The sequence below is a fragment of the Seriola dumerili genome, unplaced genomic scaffold (assembly GCF_002260705.1).
Source record: "Seriola dumerili isolate Sdu_G_001 unplaced genomic scaffold, Sdu_1.0 BDQW01000052.1, whole genome shotgun sequence".
NCBI lineage: Eukaryota > Metazoa > Chordata > Actinopteri > Carangiformes > Carangidae > Seriola > Seriola dumerili.
Window position 1 is genome coordinate 12390650 of NW_019174307.1, and position 24828 is coordinate 12415477.

General features: G+C 35.7%; 1 protein-coding gene across 1 annotated transcript in view; it reads right to left on the bottom strand.

Annotated features, from left to right (window-relative positions):
* Positions 1-1993: 1993 nt before the first annotated feature.
* pde11a (phosphodiesterase 11A) overlaps positions 1994-24828 on the bottom strand; it is a 47612-nt gene continuing 24777 nt past the window's right edge. The window contains exons 13-20 of the mRNA XM_022740718.1: positions 23987-24096; positions 21472-21562; positions 10077-10177; positions 9777-9854; positions 9604-9667; positions 9125-9199; positions 8016-8099; positions 1994-3652 (exon numbers count right to left, since the gene is read on the bottom strand). Coding sequence (XP_022596439.1) covers positions 3419-3652; positions 8016-8099; positions 9125-9199; positions 9604-9667; positions 9777-9854; positions 10077-10177; positions 21472-21562; positions 23987-24096 — 837 coding nt within the window. The 3' untranslated portion in view covers positions 1994-3418. The remainder of the gene's footprint in view (positions 3653-8015; positions 8100-9124; positions 9200-9603; positions 9668-9776; positions 9855-10076; positions 10178-21471; positions 21563-23986; positions 24097-24828) is intronic.

Below are 24828 nucleotides of genomic sequence, written 5' to 3' on the forward strand. Positions count from 1 at the left end.
TGTTAAGAGAGCAGAAATCCCCCCCACCCCCAACCCCCACCGCCCATCTCCCCGTCATATTCTTTAATCCCTATTTAGGGTCAACAAGAGCCTGGGAGCATTCTTTTTTTTTTTTTTTTTTTTGCCTTCGCTACCGTACGACTGGGCACTGAGCTCAAGGTAAACCACCACAGAGGAGTTTAACAGAGCCTGTCTTTTCGCTTCCTGACAGGCTTTTATTTTTCTTTTTTTTTTTCTACACACAAGCTCATTTGGGAGTCATCTTCACCCACACAGCCACCCACACACTGGCTTGCTGACGTCACCGCCACCTATCAACAACAGTAGAGCTCAGCCTTGGACGATGAAATTCACTGCAGCTATTACATCCCTCACACTGTAGCTTAATACCCAGGATTGTCTGGATGAATATATTGGATATAAATACGACATGAAGGATTTAGACTTGAACATATATTTATTTCTGATTAAACACTGTAACAGCCAGAGTTGTGCAATATTGATTACAGACTTGTATATTTGCAGCCAATTCCTATTCTCTTGTTCAAACGCTCCCTCTAATCTGACTACATCGTGCAGTTTTTCTCCATGACTTTAAATGTGTCTCAATGAAATGTGCTTATGCCTGTAGTATTTCATTGAGAGATACAGTTTGTGTGTAGTGATGCATTTGTCCACAGGAGGTCAGCACTGCACTGGGAGAAATACTGTGTAAACTGGGAGGCAGAATCAATGGTGGAAGAGGAGTTAAGGCCCTTAAGTTAAAGTAGAACTACTGGGTAATAAAAATACTCCATTATTAGTGTTTTACTTTTATACATTGTTTTATTGGATTGTTGTTACTGATGCATTTAAGTATAAGTAGACTATTACTGTTGCAGTTGGTTCATTTTAATTGTATATAGCCTACTGTTGGGATGTTTATCCCAGTTAATCATGTTATAAAATCATCATGTTTTGTATGTAGCATCTTAATCTGTAAAGTGAAGCCGTCAGATAGATGCAGTTGAGTGAAAAGTACAATATTTAATGTAGTGGAGTACTATAAAGATTTTGATGTCAGAATAAACCACAGCACATATAGCAGCATATTTTTTATTTAAACTCTGAACAGAAACATTGCACATTTGCCTTTTCATGCCTTAGGTTTCTTTCAGTTTAGCCCGCCATAAATAAATCCAGAGTCCAAACTGGGAGAGGAAAGAAGAAATACAAGAAGCACATTACATTGCAAAAAAGACAAGTAGAAGTTGGCCACATTTGGAGACCTAATAGAAAAATAGAACAGCGATATTCATAATTCACGTAACATGATGCAATAGAATTTAAGTCATGCATTTCCGATGAAATAACGTGTTTACTGATGAAGTTCAAAATACGAGGTATTTGTTGGCTCACACGTTTGCTACATCCTTAGCAAGTGGTTGAATCTAATACTGCATAAAACATGCAATTCAAAATTCTTCTGGTTGACCTCAATTCAGCTCTTCAACTAAATACAGTAGAGAACACAGATCCATGCCACACAATGTGCACAGTCACATTTTAAACTCCAGTTAACAAAGGTACAACACAACTCATAAGGCATACCCCTACCCCCAAAAAATACTTAGAATAATAATAAAATGAAATTAATAGCTTGTGACTAAATGGGCACTTCAGTACTACAAGTCTCCGTGTCTCAGTCTTCGAGAGATTATAAAAGCTGTTTATGTAGCATTTGTGAGTGTTCAGAAAAGGCCAAAAATTAAATTAAAGCAAAAGTTTGACATTTTAGGAAATACACTTATTCGCTTTCTGGGGGAAAGTAAGATGAGAAAATATTGATCTTTTACCTGTCCCTTAAATAAAGCTACAGATAGTTAAGTGTTGTTGGCTGGTTAGCTTGTAGAACAGTTGGAGAAACCAGCCTGGCTCTGTCCAACAGACACAAAATGCGCCCACCAGCACTTCTAAAACTCACTAATTAACACACTGAATCTCGTCTGTTTAAAATGTTCAAAAACTGATGTGTAAAAATGACTATTCAGTGTTTTATGAAGGTTTGCGTCTTAAACCTTGTCTTATGTCTTATGCCAGACTGTTTCCTGGATAAAGGCAACCAGTGGAGACTGCAAGAAATTACTGGCCATGGACAAGAAATTGTCCAACACATAACCCTTTGTAAAACAGTGAGTAGTCTTTTGTTCACTTTGGTTTTGTATGGATGAAAACAAAACGAGATAAAGTGTTAAATAATGAGTTTTAGAGTTGCTAGTAGGCAGATTTCATTTCTGTTTCCCCGTTTCCAGTCTTTATGCTAAGCTAAGCTAACCGGCTCCTGGCTGTAACATGTAACAGAGAGACATTAGAGTGGGATTGATCTGATCTGACTCTTCAACAGAAAGCAAGTAAGCATATTTCCAAAACTTATGATCTGTTCCTTTAGATGTAGTTTAGTGAGGAGTTATATCACTTTGCTTTATGTTTCAGCTGTCAGTGTGAAATCAGTAGATAATCGTTTTTTCTGCAGAAATTAATGTGATACCAGAACAACTTCATCAAGGCACATTGTGTGTGTGTTTGTGTGTGTGACACGTGAGACCCTGCGTTTATAAAATTGGGCAAAATAGATTTCCATATGTATATAATGTGAGTGTTTTGTGGCTAACATGGGGTTGAGACAAAACTGCAGTCATTGGTTTTACAAATTATGGCAAAAATACGTCATGGTTCAACATGGATTTCCATACTATCTAAGAATCTTGGTGAGGAGGCCATGCATTTTTCATTAGGATCTTAAAACAAGGCACAGGAAGGGAGGGAGCGGAGCACTCAATTTGCATTGCAAGCACTGTCACAGGTCCTGCTGTTCCTGCACCCCTTTCTCCTTCAGAAACTCTACAGCCACATTACAATCCAGAGCTTACAGTTTTTTTTAAACAGCACTTGTAAATAACTCAATAGCCTATGTACAAATTTACAAAAAATATCTGTTACCCAAGACAAAATGCGAGCAACGAGGAGGTACCGAGAGCAAAACCAACCACAGTAGAGGCAAACATTCCTCTCCAATATTCTTCATGCCTTGTTGTGCCGAAAATCTGTGCAATGCCCGAAATAGTTAGTGTTAGCTCACTGGTTGACATGTTGACACAGTGGTTTGAGTTTCCTTTCTGACATGGTGTCATCAGCTGATTTGTAGCTGCTCCGACAAGCTTGCCAAACACAGCTCTGTCAGCCTTCAGCATGGGAAGACTGAGGGGAGCAGAAAAACCTCTATGATAGCGCCGCACTCAAGTCTAAAGCTCATCTCTAGTAGCAAAAAGCGAAGAGGAGCAGAGCCCAAGAACCTCTGCATGCACTGCACTGCCTCTGTTGCAGGCTGCATTTAAGAGGGTATAAGCCTAAGAGATCAGCTCGGAGGTGGCAACAGAAGCTAACTAACAGGTTTAGATGTTGTGCCATCAGCATCGCTGCTGCAGCAGGGTGTGCTGCCGGTTTTGGCCACAGTGCAGCTACTGGTTTCTGTGCTGTCGCCACTGCATGGGCTCGCGGGCGCAGAGACACTCTGCCCACGCTGTCTCTTCTTGTTCAGTTCCTCCCATTTGGCCCTGTTAGCTTTGATCATGTCAAGCATCGGCTGGAGTTTGGGATTTAACTTGACCAGAGTCTAGAGAGAGAAAGAGGGAGAAAGATGAGAATAAACATTTATATTTGCAAATGTCTGAAATACAGTGTTATAAAGCATAATTTGATGTTTATACTGGGTTTAAATACTAAATGTGTACGTTTAAAGTGAAGTGTTACTGGAAAAAATGAAATATAAAGGAAAAAACATCATCAGCATGAAAAGCAGCAGTCCCAGTTCATGACTCTAGTATATTACAATCACATTATGGTCACAGAGCCAAACATTTGTTTTTCTTAAAAAAATAGCCTGTGATCTTTTCCCAAATAAGAGTCTCCAGTCGCAACGCTGGGAGGCTGTATTAACCACAGTGGTGCTTACAATAACAGCGCTAACTTGATTAATTAGCACCAAACACAAGCTACAACTGAGGCTATTGGGAGTGTTATTAGTTTTGCAAGTACTTAGTCATTAACCAAACTACTGAACACATTAATAACTTGACATGATGATAGTGCTAAAGGAAAAGTCAGAAGATCATCCAAATGATTACAGTTCCATTCAACAGCTTAGGAGATATTTCACTAAAAGCCACAAATGTCAACCTCATGGTGGCACTAGAGGAAAGGTCAGGGGATCGCCATCAGGTCAGTAACTTTGCAATTTGAGAAGCGTTGTGTTTTTTCATCCAGATGGTTAGAGGAGACCTTGAGGATTCGGGCAATACTAGAACAGCGATAAGTGTTGGATTTTTCAAAGATTTGTGTTTTTGTTTTTTTTGTTTTGTGTTTTTTTTTTGTTTTTTTTTTTAAAGTGATGCTCAGCTTTGTGACGAGAGGCATAAACTGGTAGGCTATATATCCAGTAAACTGGGGCTAGAAAAGCAGCATATTATTCATCAAACGCACTATATCGGCAAAACAAATGAAACAAAACAAAGAACACCAGACTACAATAACAGCAACATACAGCCAGTTGATAGCAGCAGTCCATTAAATGGCTGCTCTTTAAAGATTAGAGGCACATGTGTGACTGAGATTAGTTGCCTTTGTCATTTTCCTGTGTTGAACTGTAACTGTGTAACTGTTGCAGTGTAGTAAAAGCTGTCATCCAACATTTTAATAAATTACCTGGGAGACAGGGGGATTTTGTTTCCTCTGTTCTGCTAACAGCGTCTTCTGTGTCTATTGGATTTCCAGGGAAGTCTGTGTAATTAGTTACTGTTTCATTAACCCTGTTTCATATGGAAATATAACATGTGGGCATGGGTCCCACATTCGAAACAATAAAATCTTTCATTTATTCACACGCATATGTAGGAGTCGAATGGCCAGCCATTGCAAAAATGATTCAAGTACTTTCTGTACACCTACACTGGGGGAATGTGTATTGTATGCATGAAAGGGAAATCATATCTGTTGTAACACAACTAATCTCAGCTGTGAATTAACTCAACTTTAAATGCAGGCTGGCAATTTGCAAATGCATTAATATTCAGCGGTTGTATTCACTCATTCATATGAACAATCAAAACACTTGCTCAGACATTAAGACAACTTTCCTGTCTTTATCGAAACGCCGCTGTCTGCTCACTTTAGCTCATGGGAGGTTCATTATTTGTACTAATATCTGATTAATAATGCATAATATTGTAATTGCTGGAATGGTCGCGCTGCTAATTATGAAGCTGTTCACCTGTGATGCCGGAGAACATTAGAGCACCACATGGATTTCCATTTCTGTGATTTGAGATGAAGTCGATGCACATTTCTGGAGTCAGACTGCTTCAGCACTGCTCCTGTTTGTTGAGTGTCTGCACACATCTGGTTCATATGTGTGAGCACTGTGCAGATATTTAGAATTACACTGATTTGTTTTGACAATTGAATAATTGCTATGGTTAGTTTTTAGCAAAAAGGTCAAACATAGTGTTGTCTGATTGAGATTGTAAATCAGTGATTTGGGGGTTTTGAACTCTTGATCAAACAAAACAAGCTATTTAAAACATCAACATGGGCTTCAGGAAATTAGCATTTTCGACTATTCTCTGACATATGTTATAGTAGATTCATTATTACTATTACTTATTGCTGTTATTACTGATATTATATTTTCAAATTTTTTTCAATCATAGAACAGACAATCATACACAAAGGATGTAAGTTGGCTGTCCAGTAAGACTAAGTTATGAACAGTGACATTTAATTGTAATAATGTGTTTTATCTTAAATGTTTTATGTGGTGCTGCTGTCTGTCTTGAGAGAGATTTTCACAATAAATCGGGAAAATCATATGCAGATGAAATGGTATTAAAACCAGATTTAAGGATAATTATTGTAAAACTTTACTTTAATCTCCCCTATTTCATGTAATAAATGCTTTATAACACATTATAATGTAGTTGGATGCAGATTTAAGGACATTTCAAGTGTTCATTAATGTACAATATTTGTCAACAATTATAACTTCTCCTGTGAAGACAAATGTATACTATTACTACTATACTATTAAAGCAGTTATTACTACTATTATTGGGCCTGTAGCCGTATTGTCATTTATCATATGTTTATACACCAGCATGTACTTATGGATGCCCACAGGAGGAGCTACAGTTGTTAACAAACACACAAATTAAGATTCATGTATATCTGCTTACAACTACATTATAGGGTGTTATAAACCACTTTTCCTCATTAATGAAATGTTTGTATACTGCTAAAGTGAAGCATTTCCAGCCCTGGTGTAAATGAGTGTGTGTTGATTGTGAAAATGTTCAATATTTGAAGCCCTCATCACACTGCGATTGCATGTGTCCTACAGGCATGTCATTTTAAAGAACTACAAAAACCGAGTGCACTGATCATCTAAATCTTTATGGATTTGTCTCGTCTGCAGGTTAAAAGGAGAGGATTTTTTTTTTTTTTTTTACAAGAGAACAATTTCCCCCGTTCTCTGCGGTATATACCCTCTGTGGGACACTGTCATTGGTGTGTGCAGCATCATTATTCCACTGAGGTAGAGTCAGAGGAAGGAGAGAGAGAGAGAGAGAGAGAGAGAGAGAGAGAGAGAGACTTTCATATGGTGGGGTATGAAGATGGAAGGTTATATAATGGGGGATTAAGATTCCACAAAGTAGCGAGCCACCACCAGGAGAAGGAGATCAGCGAGATCAAGAACGAGATCTCTTCCGCCCACGGACAAAAACCCTGCCGCCTCCGAACTTCCCTCTGTTCTCCCCCTCGCAAGTTTAATTGGCAGCAGCATGATCATGAGCTCCATATCTGCATTCTCCAAACATCAGCCTTTACATAAAGCAGTGTGGAGACAAACCCCCCACGCAGACAACACACACACACACACACACACACACATGCACACGCCACTTTGATGCTTTTTATCTACACTACAGAGACGGTAAAAATGGTGAAACCAGAGCCCTGCACAGATTAGTCTGCTCTAACTTTTGACACTGATCCTAGGATAATTCAATAGACGTGAAGATGATCTATTGTTTGTTTTCTACTCATGGTGACTAAGAGTAATGTGTTTAATATGACAGCAGAAAAAAGGAAGGAGGTCTAACAGTACAAAAGCAAAGAAATCACCCAGTGCTGTAAGAATGAATGAACTATTTTATCCTTGACTTCTTTCACGGCTCCTCTTCTGTTTGACTTTCATGAATGTGCCTTCAACACGCCTCATCTCTTTACAGACCTGATCTCTTCAGTAAGTCAGCCTTCTTCTTCTTCTTCTTCTTCTTCTTCTTCCTCCTCCCACACAGCCACCACTGCTGGCAGTGGGAGGGGCAGGTGAGTCTCTCTTGACGTCATTCAGAAGCACGCACACACGAACACACATTGCTATACCAGCGAGGACACTGTATAGATTTCCATTAATTCCCTCAAAGATAGTCACTGGCTCTACTCTAACTCTGACCCTAATATTTGCTCTGCAGGGATCCTACAGTAAAATCAGCCTGTTTGTCTATGTGTGTGTCTCAGAAGAAACGCATGCAGTCAGGAGTCAGTCCTTATTTCATTACTGTGCAGTGAAGCCCAAAGTACACTGTCTTACTAAGGGGATTTCACCCAACTAACATCACAGCTCTATTCACACACTCCACTACCTCTGAGCTTTCTTGCAGTCAGAAAGTGCACACTCATTCTACTCTGCTCAAAAGAACAGGATGAAACCTTGAAGTTCAGAGCTTTCAATAAAGCATTTCTTTTTTTTCCAGTGAGAAATCTGTGGCTGCAAATAAAGTTGAATAGTTGGTGACAGCTTCATTGCTGGCATCAGTCGGGGACAATAGCTGAGGAAGGACAGCGACTGCTGATGTCAGAGGCGGATGTGTGACAAGCGTGACACAATGAAGGCCAGAGAGCGGTGAAGCCTCGAGCGTTACCTCGTACAGCGGCGCACAAATTCCATCAATCCACTCCAGCTGAAGCCCTGGCAACTCATCCTTCCTGTTTCGATCAAAGATGGCCTGAAACACAAAAGACAGAGAGAATTTGTTTATGCCTGCATTTGTGCTCACACTGAAGAAACAAAGGAGAGATATGACTCTGCTTACTGTAAGGCTACAAGTCAGGTTTTTACAGTCCCTAAAGTGCTGCTGTTACTGCTTTGGAGAAAATTCTCCCTTTCTCTCACGACAAATGAGTTTATTTCATCTACATTCTCTATTCTCCTTCATTCTTCTGCAGCCTGAACTTGAGAGGCTCCACTGAGGCTGTGCTTCAGAGATAGTTACTGGGCTACGACTTAGAAGTTAATATTTAATTTCCAACACCCACACATGGAGCGGTAAAGGTTTGACACAAGCGGCAGACCAGAGGCTACTGCATTAGTTATTTCAGAGGGGAGGCAATGTGGCCTGGCTCGATTAGTCAACAGCCATTAATTGCAAACAGAAAGCTGTTGGGTTTTTTTTTCCCCCCTTTAAGAACTTGCAAAACAGTTCAGCCTTCAAAGCTCCTCACTCAAACAGACAGGACTTTTCTGTTGAGGTGCTGTGGCTCAGAGCACTGTATGAATACATCAGGAATTAAGACAAATATCTTTATAAGGACCAAAGTCTGTCCCTGCTAATTATTATTCTTATTATTAGGCTATTTTTACACTCTCATTTTTATCATCTCTGCTGTCAGCAAGTCAAAGCTCGTAGAGCTCCACTAAACCAAAAAGCCTCCTGTGTTTACAGCTGAATGAATAGAAAGGTCAGTATTTTTTTGAACCCTGTGCAGGAGGAGTTTTTTTTTTTTTTTTTTAAGAATGATTGTTACACGGTCCACAGTTTTGCTCTTGGCACAGCAGCAAGGCAGCAGAGCGGTCAAGCTGACAGTACACTTTTCTCACACTACAAGACACGAGCTCTCATGTTTCCTACGCACTCAGTATATTTGGAACTGCAGAGAAAACATATCTTCAGCATCATCAGCTTGTGGAGGTCATGGAGGTGAAACGAACAGCAAAAAGCACTAAACGAGACATGGTTCGGCAGCTACTCACAGAGGGCGTGAGCTTCAGCTCTGATCTCTCTCTGTCGCCCTGCTCGAAGAACTCGCTGGTCACCAACTCTGCCACCTGAAAAGACAGAAATCATTAGTGCGGGAGAGCAACTAACTCTTATTTTCACCATCAATTAATCTGCCAGTTATGTTCTCAATGAATCAATTAATAGTATAGTCTATAGAATGTCAGGAAATTGTGGCAGACAAATTGCTTGTTTTTTCCGACTAAGAGTTCAAACCCACAAATGTTCTGTTCTCTTAATCACATAAGACAAAGAAAAGCAGTAAATATCCACAATTCTGAAGTTGGAAATAGGGAATCTTAAAAAATCTTTTTCAGAAATGATCAAAATAGTGTCAATCATCTTCCAGTCAAAGAACAAATCATTTCAGCTCTAGGTGGCTTAGATGCTAAAACAGATCCAGGCTTCTTTTGTATTTTATACATATGGAGAGAGTTTACCCCACATTTCTCACCTTGCGTGATATTTCCCAAGGTTTAGTGACGGCACCAAGATCACATGCTGTCATCATCATGGATCTGAGAGGAGATCAAACCGACAGATTTATTTATTACTTGGTATTTATAATAGACTTAGCACAAAAAAAGTCTTAAGGAGACGAAGCTGTTGTTGCTGTGTACTGTGTACCTGCACATGTCTCTATGAGCCTTCACGTTCCAGTTGTACTCTCCTTTGCTGACCAGCTCAAAGAAGGTGTTTCTGTTCCTACAGGGGAAACAAGAATATATATGCAGGTGTAAATTACATAAAATCCACAAGGGGGTGGTGTTGCCTAAAAGAAGCCTACAAACCTACAGTAAACCGTGTCAAGAGGCAGAATAGCATTCAGTGTGCTTCAGTGCGAAACAGTCACACTGAACTCTGTGGACATCTGGCTAACAGGAGATTTAACAGTTTAATAAGCAGAGTGTGTTTAGCAGAACATACTCAAAGTAAAGTGTGAGGTCTGTGGCCAGAATGGACTGTTTCAACAGCTGCATGAGGTCGCTGTACTCTGTGGACGAGAGGTTGGAGAAGATATTGTGACCCTGTGGAGACAAATACAGACATAACGTGATGAAGAATTGTAGGTTTTCTAACTGCACAAAAAGAGTCTTAAATAACGCATTACAGTCCAATTACAGATGAATTAATGATTACATTTAGCATAGGTAACATGTATTTAACACAGCTTTATTTGAAGTAATCTTTTTTCATAATTACTCAATATTCAATAACAGCTTGACTGTCTTATATTGTGTCATTGATCTGCCACAACAGATCAGTTATTTGATTTGATTTTTACTCTCGATTATTAGCCTCAAATAATCCAGTTATCATCCGGGTTTGCTCACTATCTGCTAACTAACAGGTGAATGACTTAGGAAGTTAAGTTATAAGTTACAGATGAGAAGATTCCCACAATGGAAGGAGAAAAGTCATGTCTATGGCATAGGCAATACTTTCTGCTAATAATCCCACAATGCAATGCAAAAAAAAGATGTGAAAACTCTTGTGCAACACTTCAGCTGTCAGAGATGATGCATAAATAGTAAACTGCTGGATGGAATAGTGAATGAGTGAATAAGGGGGTTGTTTTGCTTTTCCTACCGCGACGTGTCAAAAAGAGTTTCATGATGAAGGCCTGTTTGCACAATTAAACCTTAATGGTAAAAGAAAAAATGCAATAATCAAACTGAATGGATCTGTGCTGGGTGAGAAGGAAGCCAGCAGCTCTTAATAAGTAAGCAGCATCTTGCACTTCAGGCTCTCTGTCATTAAAACAGGCCTCTCCCCATCATGTATTATACATTTATTCACCACTTAGACACCTTCCTCTAGAGGATGGAGAGTCTGTCTGTGGAGGAAATGGAAGATGAAGAGGTGATAACAGAAAAGGACCAGGATGAGAGGATGATAAATAAGCGCAACAATTAAAGAAGATCTTGAAAACTGGATGACCACCATTTTCCTTTTCAACACTGACAATTCAAGTCTGAAGACTGTCTCAGCACGCCAATGATTCCCTCCATCAGCTCATGTGCTCCCATGAAATATTGAACTACGTAACAGCAGAGGCACAAAAGACTTCTCTCATTCTGTCACAACTGGAGCGCATGAAGGAGGGAGGCGAGGAAAAATAGGGAGTGAGAAAGACGAGAGGAAACTGAGAGACACAAAGGGAGTGAGTGACGTTTAAAAGTTTAGATTTTAATTCATGGTTCGTGCGGACTGGTGGATTGAATCGTGAGCTTTCTCTTCTACTTGAATTAGCCAGACTATTAATTTATATGCTAATAGGAAAGCAGTAGTCGAACCCCAGTATCAACAGAAACCATTATGATATTCCGAGCAAACATTTGTCAGCTTACTGTGTTGTCAGCACCGTGATAATGAAGCTACTGGAACCTACCCCACTAAGCCTCTTCTCAGCTGCTCTCTCAAAATGTCTTTAATTACGACTTCACGCAAACCCAGTCACCTGGTAAAATGTCTCTCTCAACCAATTACCACCAAATCTATCGCCTCTGTAATTACTTTGATTTGAGGGCGGCATGAGCTATTTGTTTACTCGCTCACATACAGCAGACATTGAGGTCTAACCCTTTTGTAATGGTAAGATGGAGGCATGAGTTACATTATATTTCAGCATTCAGGGAAATATGCTTATTTGCTGTTGTGCTGAAAGTTAAACAGCTAATCTGTCTCTGACTTGGAGTCTGCAAACCTTGTGGTGACAATGAGTCAGGGACGTCGTTGCTCCCAGCACATAATATCCACGAAAACCATCATAGTATATTGAGGAAAAGAAGGTTGTGGTATAGTAAGGCATAAAAAAGTGAAAAAACGTCATCGTATATTAAGGTATAAAAATGTCAAAAACATCACAGTATAGCAAGGCATAAAATATCATAAAAATGTCATGTTATAATAAGGCATAACAATGTCATAGTATACCAATGCATAAAAACATCTAAGAGAGTCATAGTATATTGAGGCATAAAATGTCATAATGTCCATATCACAGGGGGAACATGCAATCTCCACACAGACTGGCCACAGGCCGGGATTCGAGCCAGGAACATTTGCAGTGTAAGCCAATAACTCTAACCATTGTGCTACATTGCCATACGACTGTTATTGTGCTACCCCATCACAAAGTCATGATATAGCAAAGGCATAAGAAAATCACTGTATGACAAGGCTAAAGATGTCATAGTACAGTAGGGCATAAAAATGTGGAATAAACATCATAGTGTATTAAGGCATAAAAAATTGAAAAATGTCATAGTATAGTAAGGCATTAAATTGTCGAAAAAAACATCATAGTATAGTAAGGCATAAAATTTCATGTTATATCAAGGCATAAAAAAGTGAAAAAATGTCACACTATAATAAGGCATAGAAATATCAAAAAACATGATAGTATAGTAAGGCATAAAAAAGTGAAAAAATTTCATAGTATTGTAAGGCATAAAATGTCCAAAAAGGTCATAGTATGTTAAAGCATAAAAATGTCAAAAAACATCATAGTATAGTAAGGCATAAAAAAGTGAGAAAAGTCATAGTATAGAAAGGGATAAAAATGTCAAGAAACAACGAAAAATAGTAAAGCATAAAATTGTCCCAAAACTAAATAGTATAATGAGGCATAAAATGTCAAAAAACGTCATAGTATAGTAAGGCATAAAAATGTCAAAAAAGGTCATAGTATAGTAAGGCATAAAAATGTCAAAAAAGGTCATAGTATAGTAAGGCATAAAAATGTCAAAAAAGGTCATAGTATAGTAAGGCATAAAAATGTCAAAAAAGGTCATAGTATAGTAAGGCATAAAAATGTCAAAAAAGGTCATAGTATAGTAAGGCATAAAAATGTCAAAAAAGGTCATAGTATAGTAAGGCAAAAAAAGTGAAAAAAAATTATAGTCTATTAAGGCATGAAAATGCCAAAAAATGTCATAGTATAGTAAAGCATAAAGTGTCATATTATAGTAAGGCATAAAAATGTCAAAAAAACATCAAAATATTGCAAGGCATAAAAGTGTCAAAAAAGGTCATAGTATAGTAAGGCAAAAAAAGTGAAAAAAAATTATAGTCTATTAAGGCATGAAAATGCCAAAAAATGTCATAGTATAGTAAGGCATAAAGTGTCATATTATAATAAGGCATAAAAATGTCAAAAAAACATCAAAGTATTGCAAGGCATAAAAATGTCAAAAAAGGTCATAGTATAGTAAGGCAAAAAAAAGTGAAAAAAATGTCATAGTATATTAAGGCATAAAAATGCCAAAAAATGTCATAGTATAGTAAAGCATAAAGTGTCATATTATAGTAAGGCATAAAAATGTCAAAAAAACATCAAAATATTGCAAGGCATAAAAGTGTCAAAAAAGGTCATAGTATAGTAAGGCAAAAAAAGTGAAAAAAAATCATAGTATATTAAGGCATAAAAATGCCAAAAAATGTCATAGTATAGTAAGGCATAAAGGGTCATATTATAGTAAGGCATAAAAATGTCAAAAAATGTCATAGTATAGTAAGGCATAAAGTGTCAAATTATAGTAAGGCATAAAAATGTCAAAAAAACGTAAAAATATTGCAAGGCATAAAAATGTCAAAAAGGTAATAGTATAGTAAGGCAAAAAAAAAGTGAAAAAAATTTCATAATATATTAAGGCATAAAAATGTCAAAAAAGGTCATAGTATAGTAAGGGATAAAGTGTCATATTATAGTAAGGCATAAAAATGTCAAAAAAACGTCAAAGTATTGTAAGGCATAAAATGTCATAAAATGTCATAGTATAGTAAGGCAAAAAAAAGTGAAAAAAATTTCATAGTATATTAAGGCATAAAAATGCCAAAAAATGTCATAGTATAGTAAGGCATAAAGTGTCATATTATAGTAAGGCATAAAAATGTCAAACAAACGTCAAAGTATTGTAAGGCATAAAAATGTCAAAAAAGGTCATAGTATAGTAAGGCAAAAAAATGAAAAAAATGTATAGTATATTAAGGCATAAAAATGCCAAAAATCTCATAGTATAGTAAGGCAAAAAAAAGTGAAAAAAATTTCATAGTATATTAAGGCATAAAAATGCCAAAAAATGTCATAGTATAGTAAGGCATAAAGTGTCATATTATAGTAAGGCATAAAAATGTCAAAAAAACGTCAAAGTATTGTAAGGCATAAAAATGTCAAAAAAGGTCATAGTATAGTAAGGCAAAAAAAGGGAAAAAAATGTCATAGTATATTAAGGCATAAAAATGCCAAAAAATGTCATAGTATAGTAAGGCATAAAGTGTCATATTATAGTAAGGCATAAAAATGTCAAAAAAACGTCAAAGTATTGTAAGGCATAAAAATGTCAAAAAAGGTCATAGTATAGTAAGGCAAAAAAAAGTGAAAAAAATTTCATAGTATATTAAGGCATAAAAATGTCAAAAAATGTCATAGTATAGTAAGGCATAAAGTGTCATATTATAGTAAGGCATAAAAATGTCAAAAAAACGTCAAAGTATTGTAAGGCATAAAATGACAAAAAATGTCATAGTATAGTAAGGCAAAAAAAAGTGAAAAAGATTTCATAGCATATTAAGGCATAAAAATGCCAAAAAATTTCATAGTATAGTAAGGCATAAAAGTGTCAAAAAAACGTCAAAGGATTGTAAGGCATAAAATGACAAAAAATGTCATAGTATAGTAAGGCATAAAAGTGTCAAAAAAACGTCAAAGGATTGTAAGGCATAAAATGACAAAAAATGTCATAGTATAGTAAGGCATAAAAGTGTCAAAAAAACGTCAAAGGATTGTAAGGCATAAAATGACAAAAAATGTCATAGTATAGTAAGGCATAAAAGTGTCAAAAAAACGTCAAAGGATTGTAAGGCATAAAATGACAAAAAATGTCATAGTATAGTAAGGCATAAAAGTGTCAAAAAAACGTCAAAGGATTGTAAGGCATAAAATGACAAAAAATGTCATAGTATAGTAAGGCATAAAAGTGTCAAAAAAACGTCAAAGGATTGTAAGGCATAAAATGACAAAAAATGTCATAGTATAGTAAGGCATAAAAGTGTCAAAAAAACGTCAAAGGATTGTAAGGCATAAAATGACAAAAAATGTCATAGTATAGTAAGGCATAAAAGTGTCAAAAAAACGTCAAAGGATTGTAAGGCATAAAATGACAAAAAATGTCATAGTATAGTAAGGCATAAAAGTGTCAAAAAAACGTCAAAGGATTGTAAGGCATAAAATGACAAAAAATGTCATAGTATAGTAAGGCATAAAAGTGTCAAAAAAACGTCAAAGGATTGTAAGGCATAAAATGACAAAAAATGTCATAGTATAGTAAGGCATAAAAGTGTCAAAAAAACGTCAAAGGATTGTAAGGCATAAAATGACAAAAAATGTCATAGTATAGTAAGGCATAAAAGTGTCAAAAAAACGTCAAAGGATTGTAAGGCATAAAATGACAAAAAATGTCATAGTATAGTAAGGCATAAAAGTGTCAAAAAAACGTCAAAGGATTGTAAGGCATAAAATGACAAAAAATGTCATAGTATAGTAAGGCATAAAAGTGTCAAAAAAACGTCAAAGGATTGTAAGGCATAAAATGACAAAAAATGTCATAGTATAGTAAGGCATAAAAGTGTCAAAAAAACGTCAAAGGATTGTAAGGCATAAAATGACAAAAAATGTCATAGTATAGTAAGGCATAAAAGTGTCAAAAAAACGTCAAAGGATTGTAAGGCATAAAATGACAAAAAATGTCATAGTATAGTAAGGCATAAAAGTGTCAAAAAAACGTCAAAGGATTGTAAGGCATAAAATGACAAAAAATGTCATAGTATAGTAAGGCATAAAAGTGTCAAAAAAACGTCAAAGGATTGTAAGGCATAAAATGACAAAAAATGTCATAGTATAGTAAGGCATAAAAGTGTCAAAAAAACGTCAAAGGATTGTAAGGCATAAAATGACAAAAAATGTCATAGTATAGTAAGGCATAAAAGTGTCAAAAAAACGTCAAAGGATTGTAAGGCATAAAATGACAAAAAATGTCATAGTATAGTAAGGCATAAAAGTGTCAAAAAAACGTCAAAGGATTGTAAGGCATAAAATGACAAAAAATGTCATAGTATAGTAAGGCATAAAAGTGTCAAAAAAACGTCAAAGGATTGTAAGGCATAAAATGACAAAAAATGTCATAGTATAGTAAGGCATAAAAGTGTCAAAAAAACGTCAAAGTATTGTAAGGCATAAAAATGTCAAAAAAGGTCATAGTATAGTAAGGCAAAAAAATGAAAAAAAATTATAGTATATTAAGGCATACAAATGCCAAAAATGTCATAGTATAGTAAGGCATAAAGTGTCATATTATAATAAGGCATAAAAATGTCAAAAAAACGTCAAAGTATTGTAAGGCATAAAAATGTCAAAAAAGGTCATAGTATAGGAAGGCAAAAAAATGAAAAAAAATTATAGTATATTAAGGCATACAAATGCCAAAAATGTCATAGTATAGTAAGGCATAAAGTGTCATATTATAATAAGGCATAAAAATGTCAAAAAAACGTCAAAGTATTGTAAGGCATAAAAATGTCAAAAAAGGTCATAGTATAGGAAGGCAAAAAAATGAAAAAAAATTATAGTATATTAAGGCATACAAATGCCAAAAATGTCATAGTATAGTAAGGCATAAAGTGTCATATTATAATAAGGCATAAAAATGTCAAAAAAACGTCAAAGTATTGTAAGGCATAAAAATGCCAAAAAACGTCATAGTATAGTAAGGCATAAAGTGTCATATTATAATAAGGCATAAAAATGTCAAAAAAACGTCAAAGTATTGTAAGGCATAAAAATGCCAAAAAACGTCATAGTATAGTAAGGCATAAAGTGTCCTAATAAGGCATAAAAATGTGAAAAAACGTCAGATTAAAGTAACGCATAAAAATTTCAAAAAAACGTCATAGTATAGGAAAGCATAAAGTGTTATAGTAAGCCATAAAAACATGAAAAAACATCAAAGTATTGTAAGGCATTAAAATGTCAAAAAAAACGTCATAGTACAGTAAGGTATAAAAAAGTTTGAAAAATGTCATAGTATAGTGGGGCATAAAAAAGTGAAAAAAATTTCATAGAAAAAAAAATTATAAATTGTCATGATATGCATATCACAGGGTGAACATACAACACCAGAGAGAAATAGCCATGACTGGGATTCGAACCAGGATTCCGCCTTGTGTAAAGCAACAGCTCTAACCATTGTACTATATTGCCAACTAACTACTACTGAGCTACCCCATGACAAAGTCATACTATAGCAAAGACATAAGAACATCATGGTATGACAAAGCTAAAGAAGTCAATGTATAGTAAGGCACAAACACATAAAAAAACGTCACAGTATAGTAAGTCATAAAATGGCATAATATGCATATCAAAGGGTGAACATGCAAACTCCACACAGACACAGCCTTGACTTGGATTCGAACCAGGATCCGTTCCCATGTAAAGCAACAGTCAAAACCATTGTACTATATTACCAACAAACTATTACTGAGCTACCCCACGATAAAGTCATAATATATCAAAGGCATAAGAACATCACGGTACGTCAAAGCTAAAGAAGTCATTGTATGATAATGCATAAAAACTTGAAAAAATTACATAGTATGCTGAGGCACAAAATGGAAAAGTATGGTAAGGCACAAAAATGTGAAAAAACGTCATAGTATATTAAGGCATAAAATAGTCGAAAAAGGTCATAGTATAGTAAGGGATAAAGTATCATATTATAGTAAGGCATAAAAATGTCAAAAAAACGTCAAAGTATTGTAAGGCATAAAAATGTCAAAAAAGGTCATAGTATAGTAAGGCAAAAAAATGTCAAAAAAAGGTCATCGTATATTAGGGCATAAAAATGCCAAAAAATGTCATAGTATAGTAAGGCATAAAGTGTCATAGTATAGTAAGGCATAAAAATGTCAAAAAAAAACATCAAAGTATTGTAAGGCATAAAAATGTCAAAAAATGTCATAGTATAGTAAGGCAAAAAGTGTCATATTATAGTAAGGCATAAAAATGTCAAAAAAGGTCATAGTATAGTAAGGCAAAAAAAGTGAAAAAAATTTCATAGTATATTAAGGCATAAAAATGCCAAAAAATGTCATAGTATAGTAAGGCATAAAGTGTCATATTATAGTAAGGCATAAAAATGTCAAAAAAACGTCAAAGTATTGCAAGGCATAAAAATGTCAAAAAAGGTCATAGTATAGTAAGGCAAAAAAAAGGGAAAAAAATTTCATAGTATATTAAGGCATAAATATGCCAAAAAATGTCATAGTATAGTAAAGCATAAAGTGTCATATTATAGTAAGGCATAAAAATGTAAAAAAAAACGTCATAGTACAGTAAGGTATAAAAAAGTTTGAAAAATGTCACAGTATAGTAAGGCAAAAAAAGTGAAAAAAAATTATAGTATATCAAGGCATTAAAATGCCAAAAAATGTCATAGTATAGTAAGGCATAAAGTGTCATATTATAGTAAGGCATAAAAATGTCAAAAAAACGTCAAAGTATTGCAAGGCATAAAAATGTCAAAAAAGGTCATAGTATAGTAAGGGATAAAGTGTCATACTATAGTAAGGCATAAAAATGTCAAAAAACGTCATAGTATAGTAAGGCATAAAGTGTCATATTATAGTAAGGCATAAAAACGTGAAAAAAAAGGTCATAGTATTGTAAGGCATAAAAATGTCAAGGTATGGTATGGCATAAAGTGTCATATTATAGTAAGGCATAAAAACCTGAAAAAAACGTCAGAGTAAAGTAATGCATAAAAATGTGAGAAAGGATCACAATATAGTAAGGCATAAAAAAGTGAAAATGTCGAATTGACATACCGTGACTTGCAACATTAAGGCATATAAATGTCAAAAAACGTCATAATATAGTAAGGCATAAAGTGTCACATTATAGTAAGGCATTAAAACATGAAAAAACGTCAAAGTAAAGTAACGCATTAAAAATGTCAAAAAACATCATAGTATAATAAGGCATAAAGGGTCATTTTATAGTAAGGCATAAAAACGTGAAAAAACGTCAAAGTAAAGTAACGCATAAAAATGTAAAAAAAAAAAACACATAGTATAGTAAGGCATAAAGTGTCATATTATAGTAAGGCATAAAAATGTGAAAAAACATAAAAGTAAAGTAAGGCATAAAAAATGTCAAAAAAGTCCATAGTATAGTGAGGCATAAAAAAGTGTAAAAAATGCCGCAGTATATTAAGGCATAAAAATGTAAAAAAAAAAAAAAAGTCATAATGTAGTAATTCATAAAAACTTTTTAAAAAATGTCATAGTATAGTAAGATGTAAAAACGTCATAGTATAGTAAGCCATTAAAACATGAAAAACGTCATGTTATAATAAGGCATAAAAACTTCAAAATACATCATACTATAGTAAGGCATGACTATGTGAAAAAATGTATATAAAATATAAAAAGGTCAAAAAACATCACAGTATAGTAAGGCATAAAAAATGAAAAAATGTCATCATATATTAAGGCATAAAAATGTCCAAATATGTCATGGTACAATAAGGCATAAGAATTTCATAGTATACCAATGCATAAAAACATCTGAGGCATAAATGTCATATTGTCCATATCACAGGGTGAACATGCAAACTCCACATAGACAGGCCCCAAGCAAGGATTTAAACCAGAAACCTTCTTAGTGTAAAGCTACAGTGCTAACCATTGTACTACATTGCCAACAGATTGTTAGTGTGCTAGCCTATCACAAAGTCATAATGTAGCAAGCCATTAAAAACATCACAGCATGGCAAAGCCAAAGAAGTCATAGTATAGTAAGGCATAAAAACTTGAAAAAACCATCATAGTATATTAGGAAAAAAATGCCCTAGTATAGTAAGTCATAAAAACGTCATGGTATGGTAAGGCATAAAAATGTCAAAAAAACATTATAATATAGTAAGGCATAAAAACATCACAGCACACTAAGGAATAAAAAGTTGAAAAATGTCATAGTATACTAAGGCATTAAAAGCTCAAAAACATCATATTATAGTTAAGCATAAAAACATCATAAAACATCATGTTATAGTAAGGCACAAATTGTCTCAGTATAGTAAGGCACAAAGTAAGGCATCATGGTAACGCTAAAGAAGTCATAGTATAGTATATAACTGTATATAGAATATATAATATACAGAAATCATAGGCATAAAAACATCAAAAAACGTCATAGTATAGTGAGGCATTAGAGTTGCCAATAATGTTTTTGGACTGCAGGAGTACTCGGAGAGGGCCCACACAGGCACATGGAGAACATGCAAACTCTGCACAGAAAGGCCTCAGGCGCGTGGTTTGAACCAAGAATCCTCTCATTGTGAGGCCACAGTTCTAACCACTGCAGCACAGTGCCTCCCACTGTGATATTCTCACATGACGTGAGCCTTCAGATAGCCCCTGCCCTTTCATTCTATCAAATGCTAGCATGCCTAAATTGGTTGTCTTGGAGACATAGCCTCTTGGAGGGCACATTGGAATTATCTAACATGACTTCACTCCAAACATAGTGCGAAGAAATTCACCAATTCTGTCCTCCCAAAATATTAAGGGACATGTTCCTACCATCTATATGCAAACCTACGCCCTTGATTCAACATGTTGTTCAACATACTTAGCTCACTGTTTCCCCTGTTTCCAGTCTTTGTGCTAAGCTATGCTAACCTAACCATCTGACATCAGAGTGGTATCAATCTACTTATCTAACTCTTGGCAAGAAAGCAAAGTAGTATATTTTCCAAACTGCCACACTATCCTTTTAAGTGCAAAACTTTAATTTCGTTCCACTTGCAGAGTAACAGGTGTTTCTCCCACCAGACATGTTGGCTAGTAATAGCAGGAAAAGAACAGGAGTTAGTAATACCATTAAATATTACTGCATTTCATTTAAGTGAGCTAGTTCCAGGATCCTGGTACTGAGCATGCTGGCTCCCTGTCAAGAACACACCTCATGGACCTGAGCCATCATTCACAAAATTTGTTTCACTGCTGCTTTTTTCTTTTTAATTGACTTGTTGCCATCATTATAAAAAAGGAAGTCTGTCAAAAAACTAATTTAAGAACAAACCACAGCAGAGTAAACAACTTCCTCAAGTGGAAGGGTGTTAAAGGGTTAAGAACTCATTTGTAAATGGTATTTGAAATCACAATATGAAATGTATTGCACAAATACAACATGCGATGGTTGGCATAAGCAGAACCTTCATGGTAACTGCATTGCAGCAGATATTGGAACATAGTGCACCTCGCTCTGCAGGATCATAACAGCATGGTTGAAGTGGTGGTGCTCCAGCGTAGCAGAGGTCCCATAAAGCAGAGCGAGGGCTGAGCCCGTCCTGACACACACACACACACACACACACACACACACACACACACACACACACAAGGATGAAGAAGAGGGATAACATAATCAGCATTAAGCACAAACTGAGAAACAAAGTCTGCTGTTGAGTGTGTTGTAATTCCCTCACCAATTCACTCTGCACACTGTCGCCAACTTATGGCTCAATAATAAAAGAAGCTGGAGAGTCATAACCTAAACTGCAGAGGAAATTCAACTGTTCAACATTGAGTATGATCGTCATTCAACGTGGAGAAAAAATACTCACGAGAGCCGCGGCTTGTGTTCTGAGGGTAAGGGATGTGGGCCAGGGTTTTAAAGTTTGAGATATTCCATTAGCTTTTGGAATATTTTAGCGCTGCCTTTATTTTGGTTAATTGTAAGTGTAGTTAATTTTATTTCTATTTGTCATTTCCACAGTAAACATACAGTTATAATGAACATATGTAGTAGTCCTAGCGTAGTGTGCTAATTTGTTTTTCAAATGTTCAGTTTTTTTTATCTAGTTTCTGTTCTAGTTTAAGTATTACAGTGACCATGATCATGCAGCATTAGGGCAGTAATATGTTTTTCATTGTGTTAGCTCTGTATGCCAACAAAAATGAAAAAATGACAATTAGATAAAAGTGCTGGCTTTTAGTTTAAATTGTGTTCACATCACATCTTGGGTGAGCCGTATAGGACTCGTTGTCTTTTTCATAAATACATACATTTTTTTGTAGAATGAATCTTAAACCTACTGTAGAAATTTCTTTTTTGGGGGGCCAAACAGTGAAATATTATTCATTGTCCAACTCAGTCAGCTGACTTCAGTTCAACTGAACATGTTGTTTTACTTGCTGAAGACCAAAAAAAGGCAAATAACCCCTGAAAACATCACGAGGTAAAGATGGCTGTAGTACAGGTCTGACAGAATATTAGCAGGGAACAAACATCGCAAATAATATGACCACAAATATAAAATATGATTTAATCTAAGCTTATGTTAACTTGTCCAATTATTTTCTTGTACCTAAAACTGGGGGACATGTACAAAAAAAGGATATAATTCCTATAATTTTCATATGCAATGGGGGTAAACTGGACTTAAATCTCATGGTCATTGAAATTTCTATTTGAAGTCTAATATGCTGGAGTACAGAACCAAATAAAAAATGTTTATTTTTCCCAATACATCCTCAATTACAGTTACAGTACACCCACTGATGAAGACGATATACATCTCTATAGACAATAAACTGAAGGCTCTGAAATTCTGTTTCAGAGAAGATGTGTTCATTGTGAAAATTGGCCACAAGAGCTTTATTACCTCCTTTGTCTTTTGTCCGCCTAAACTAATTTTTCTAGCCGCATCAACAGTCATCTAAATTCAGACCATTTAGCTCAACATAACAAACAAAAACTCAACCGACAGCCGAAGTGATGAAACAACATTTCAAGAGCTAAATGGATGCTCATTGGGGGCTAAAAACAAATCAGCCAGTTGGAGAGAACCATCTCATCTCAGGATGTACTTTGGTTGAACAAAGACTCATTCAAGCTCGCAGATGAAAATACGAAAATGTTTCTAATTGAAATTTTGAATTCAGCTAATGGTCATGTCCGTCTTCCACCTGGTTTTCAATCTTGGTTCCAGATTCAGTTTATTATAATACCTTAACCAGAGAACGCTAAATTTAAGCAACTGAATAACAATTTTACCTGCTGATCTAAATGTGCTCAGAGTCAGCAGTGTTTACAGTCTCTTCGTTAAGCAGACCCTTATATAAGCCTTATACAACTTGCCGCTTGACTTGCTGATCTGGGCTGCTACTGCAGACAGCTGCGGGTGGGAAAACACACTATAAACAGTGTGTAGGAGGGAGCATGTTTATGTCAGGGAGGGAGAGAGAAAGAGAGCGGGAACACTTATCTAGCCACAGTGTAAAAGTGAGGGATTAGTTCCTAATAAAGTTAGGTGAAAATAATTCAGTAAATCAATTAAACTAAAAGTAATTTAGTTAAAATAGTTAACTGAGAGATTAAGATAATTTAGTAATAAATAAGGTAGGTGATGTAAATAGTTGAATGAGTAAATTCAGATTTTTCATATTTTTTAGGTCTATAATAGATTTGCTAATTTTGGTAATGTTCATTTTGTTGAATATTATTTTGAAAGTTTTTATATATCATTTTCAAGGGGTTTTGTTTTATTTTAACTTAATAGGTGAATACTCTCCAATATACTCCAAAAATCAGACAGTAAACTTTTGTTCCTTTTCATTCATAAGAGTTGTCTGGGGTCAATTATTTATAATATAGTATAGTTGATGTGAATAAATGCTAAGTTTGACAGTTTCTCTAGGTCTTAATAGAGCATTATACGTTTCATTCAAAAATGTAAGCATGATATAGAGTGTTGGGGTGCTGCACTTACTTGGCCTGAAAAGCATTGTTGGTGCCCCTGTGGTCCAAGTCATGGCACACACAACCTACAATAAGTGCTAAGATCTCCACCTCTGTCAGAGTCTCCTGGAAGCCCGCCGTCTGATTGGCACAGAGGAGAGGAGGCCGATGAGAAAACAAGCAAAACACACAGTCTGCGCCCCCACCGCTGCATCTCTTCTTCTCTTATTCCATGACGCTGTGAGGGCTACGTTGAATAAAAATGGAAAACACTCCAACAGCAGCAGCATCCTAAAAAACAGTATCTCCCTATAATGCCAGTGGGACTGCAGTAACACAATCACACAGGGAGATTTATGGCTTGGATGAATGGGTTCTGGAGGCCATGTCCTGAATGAGTCACTATGGGTCATTGTGGGGATAGCGGCAAAGATAGCACGGGCCTCTCATTAAAACACATGGCAGGAGAGTGGAGGGGCCCAGAACAGCTTACACACTATTATTTCATTTCCCTCTGCCAATAATCAATTCAGATGGGACACCATGCACTAATGCTGTGCTTGATTAAATGAACTACACTGTGCTGTTTGTGTAAGAGCTTGTGTGTGTCTGTGTATGTGTTAAGTGTGTGTGAGTGTGTTGCCCCAAGGACCCGATAAAATGAAGGCATACTGGAACTATATGAAGTAACTCTCTTGGGGTCTCTATTTAAACAAACATCTCTGGTTCTGGTACAGAATAGGCTGTTTGTATAGATAGAAATGCAATGAGTCGTCATTTAACTCTCTGTAATCTGAACACAGGAATGCATCATGAACTATCTAACTTTGACAATATCAGGGCATCAATAAGCACTGAAGTTGTGCATCCTAA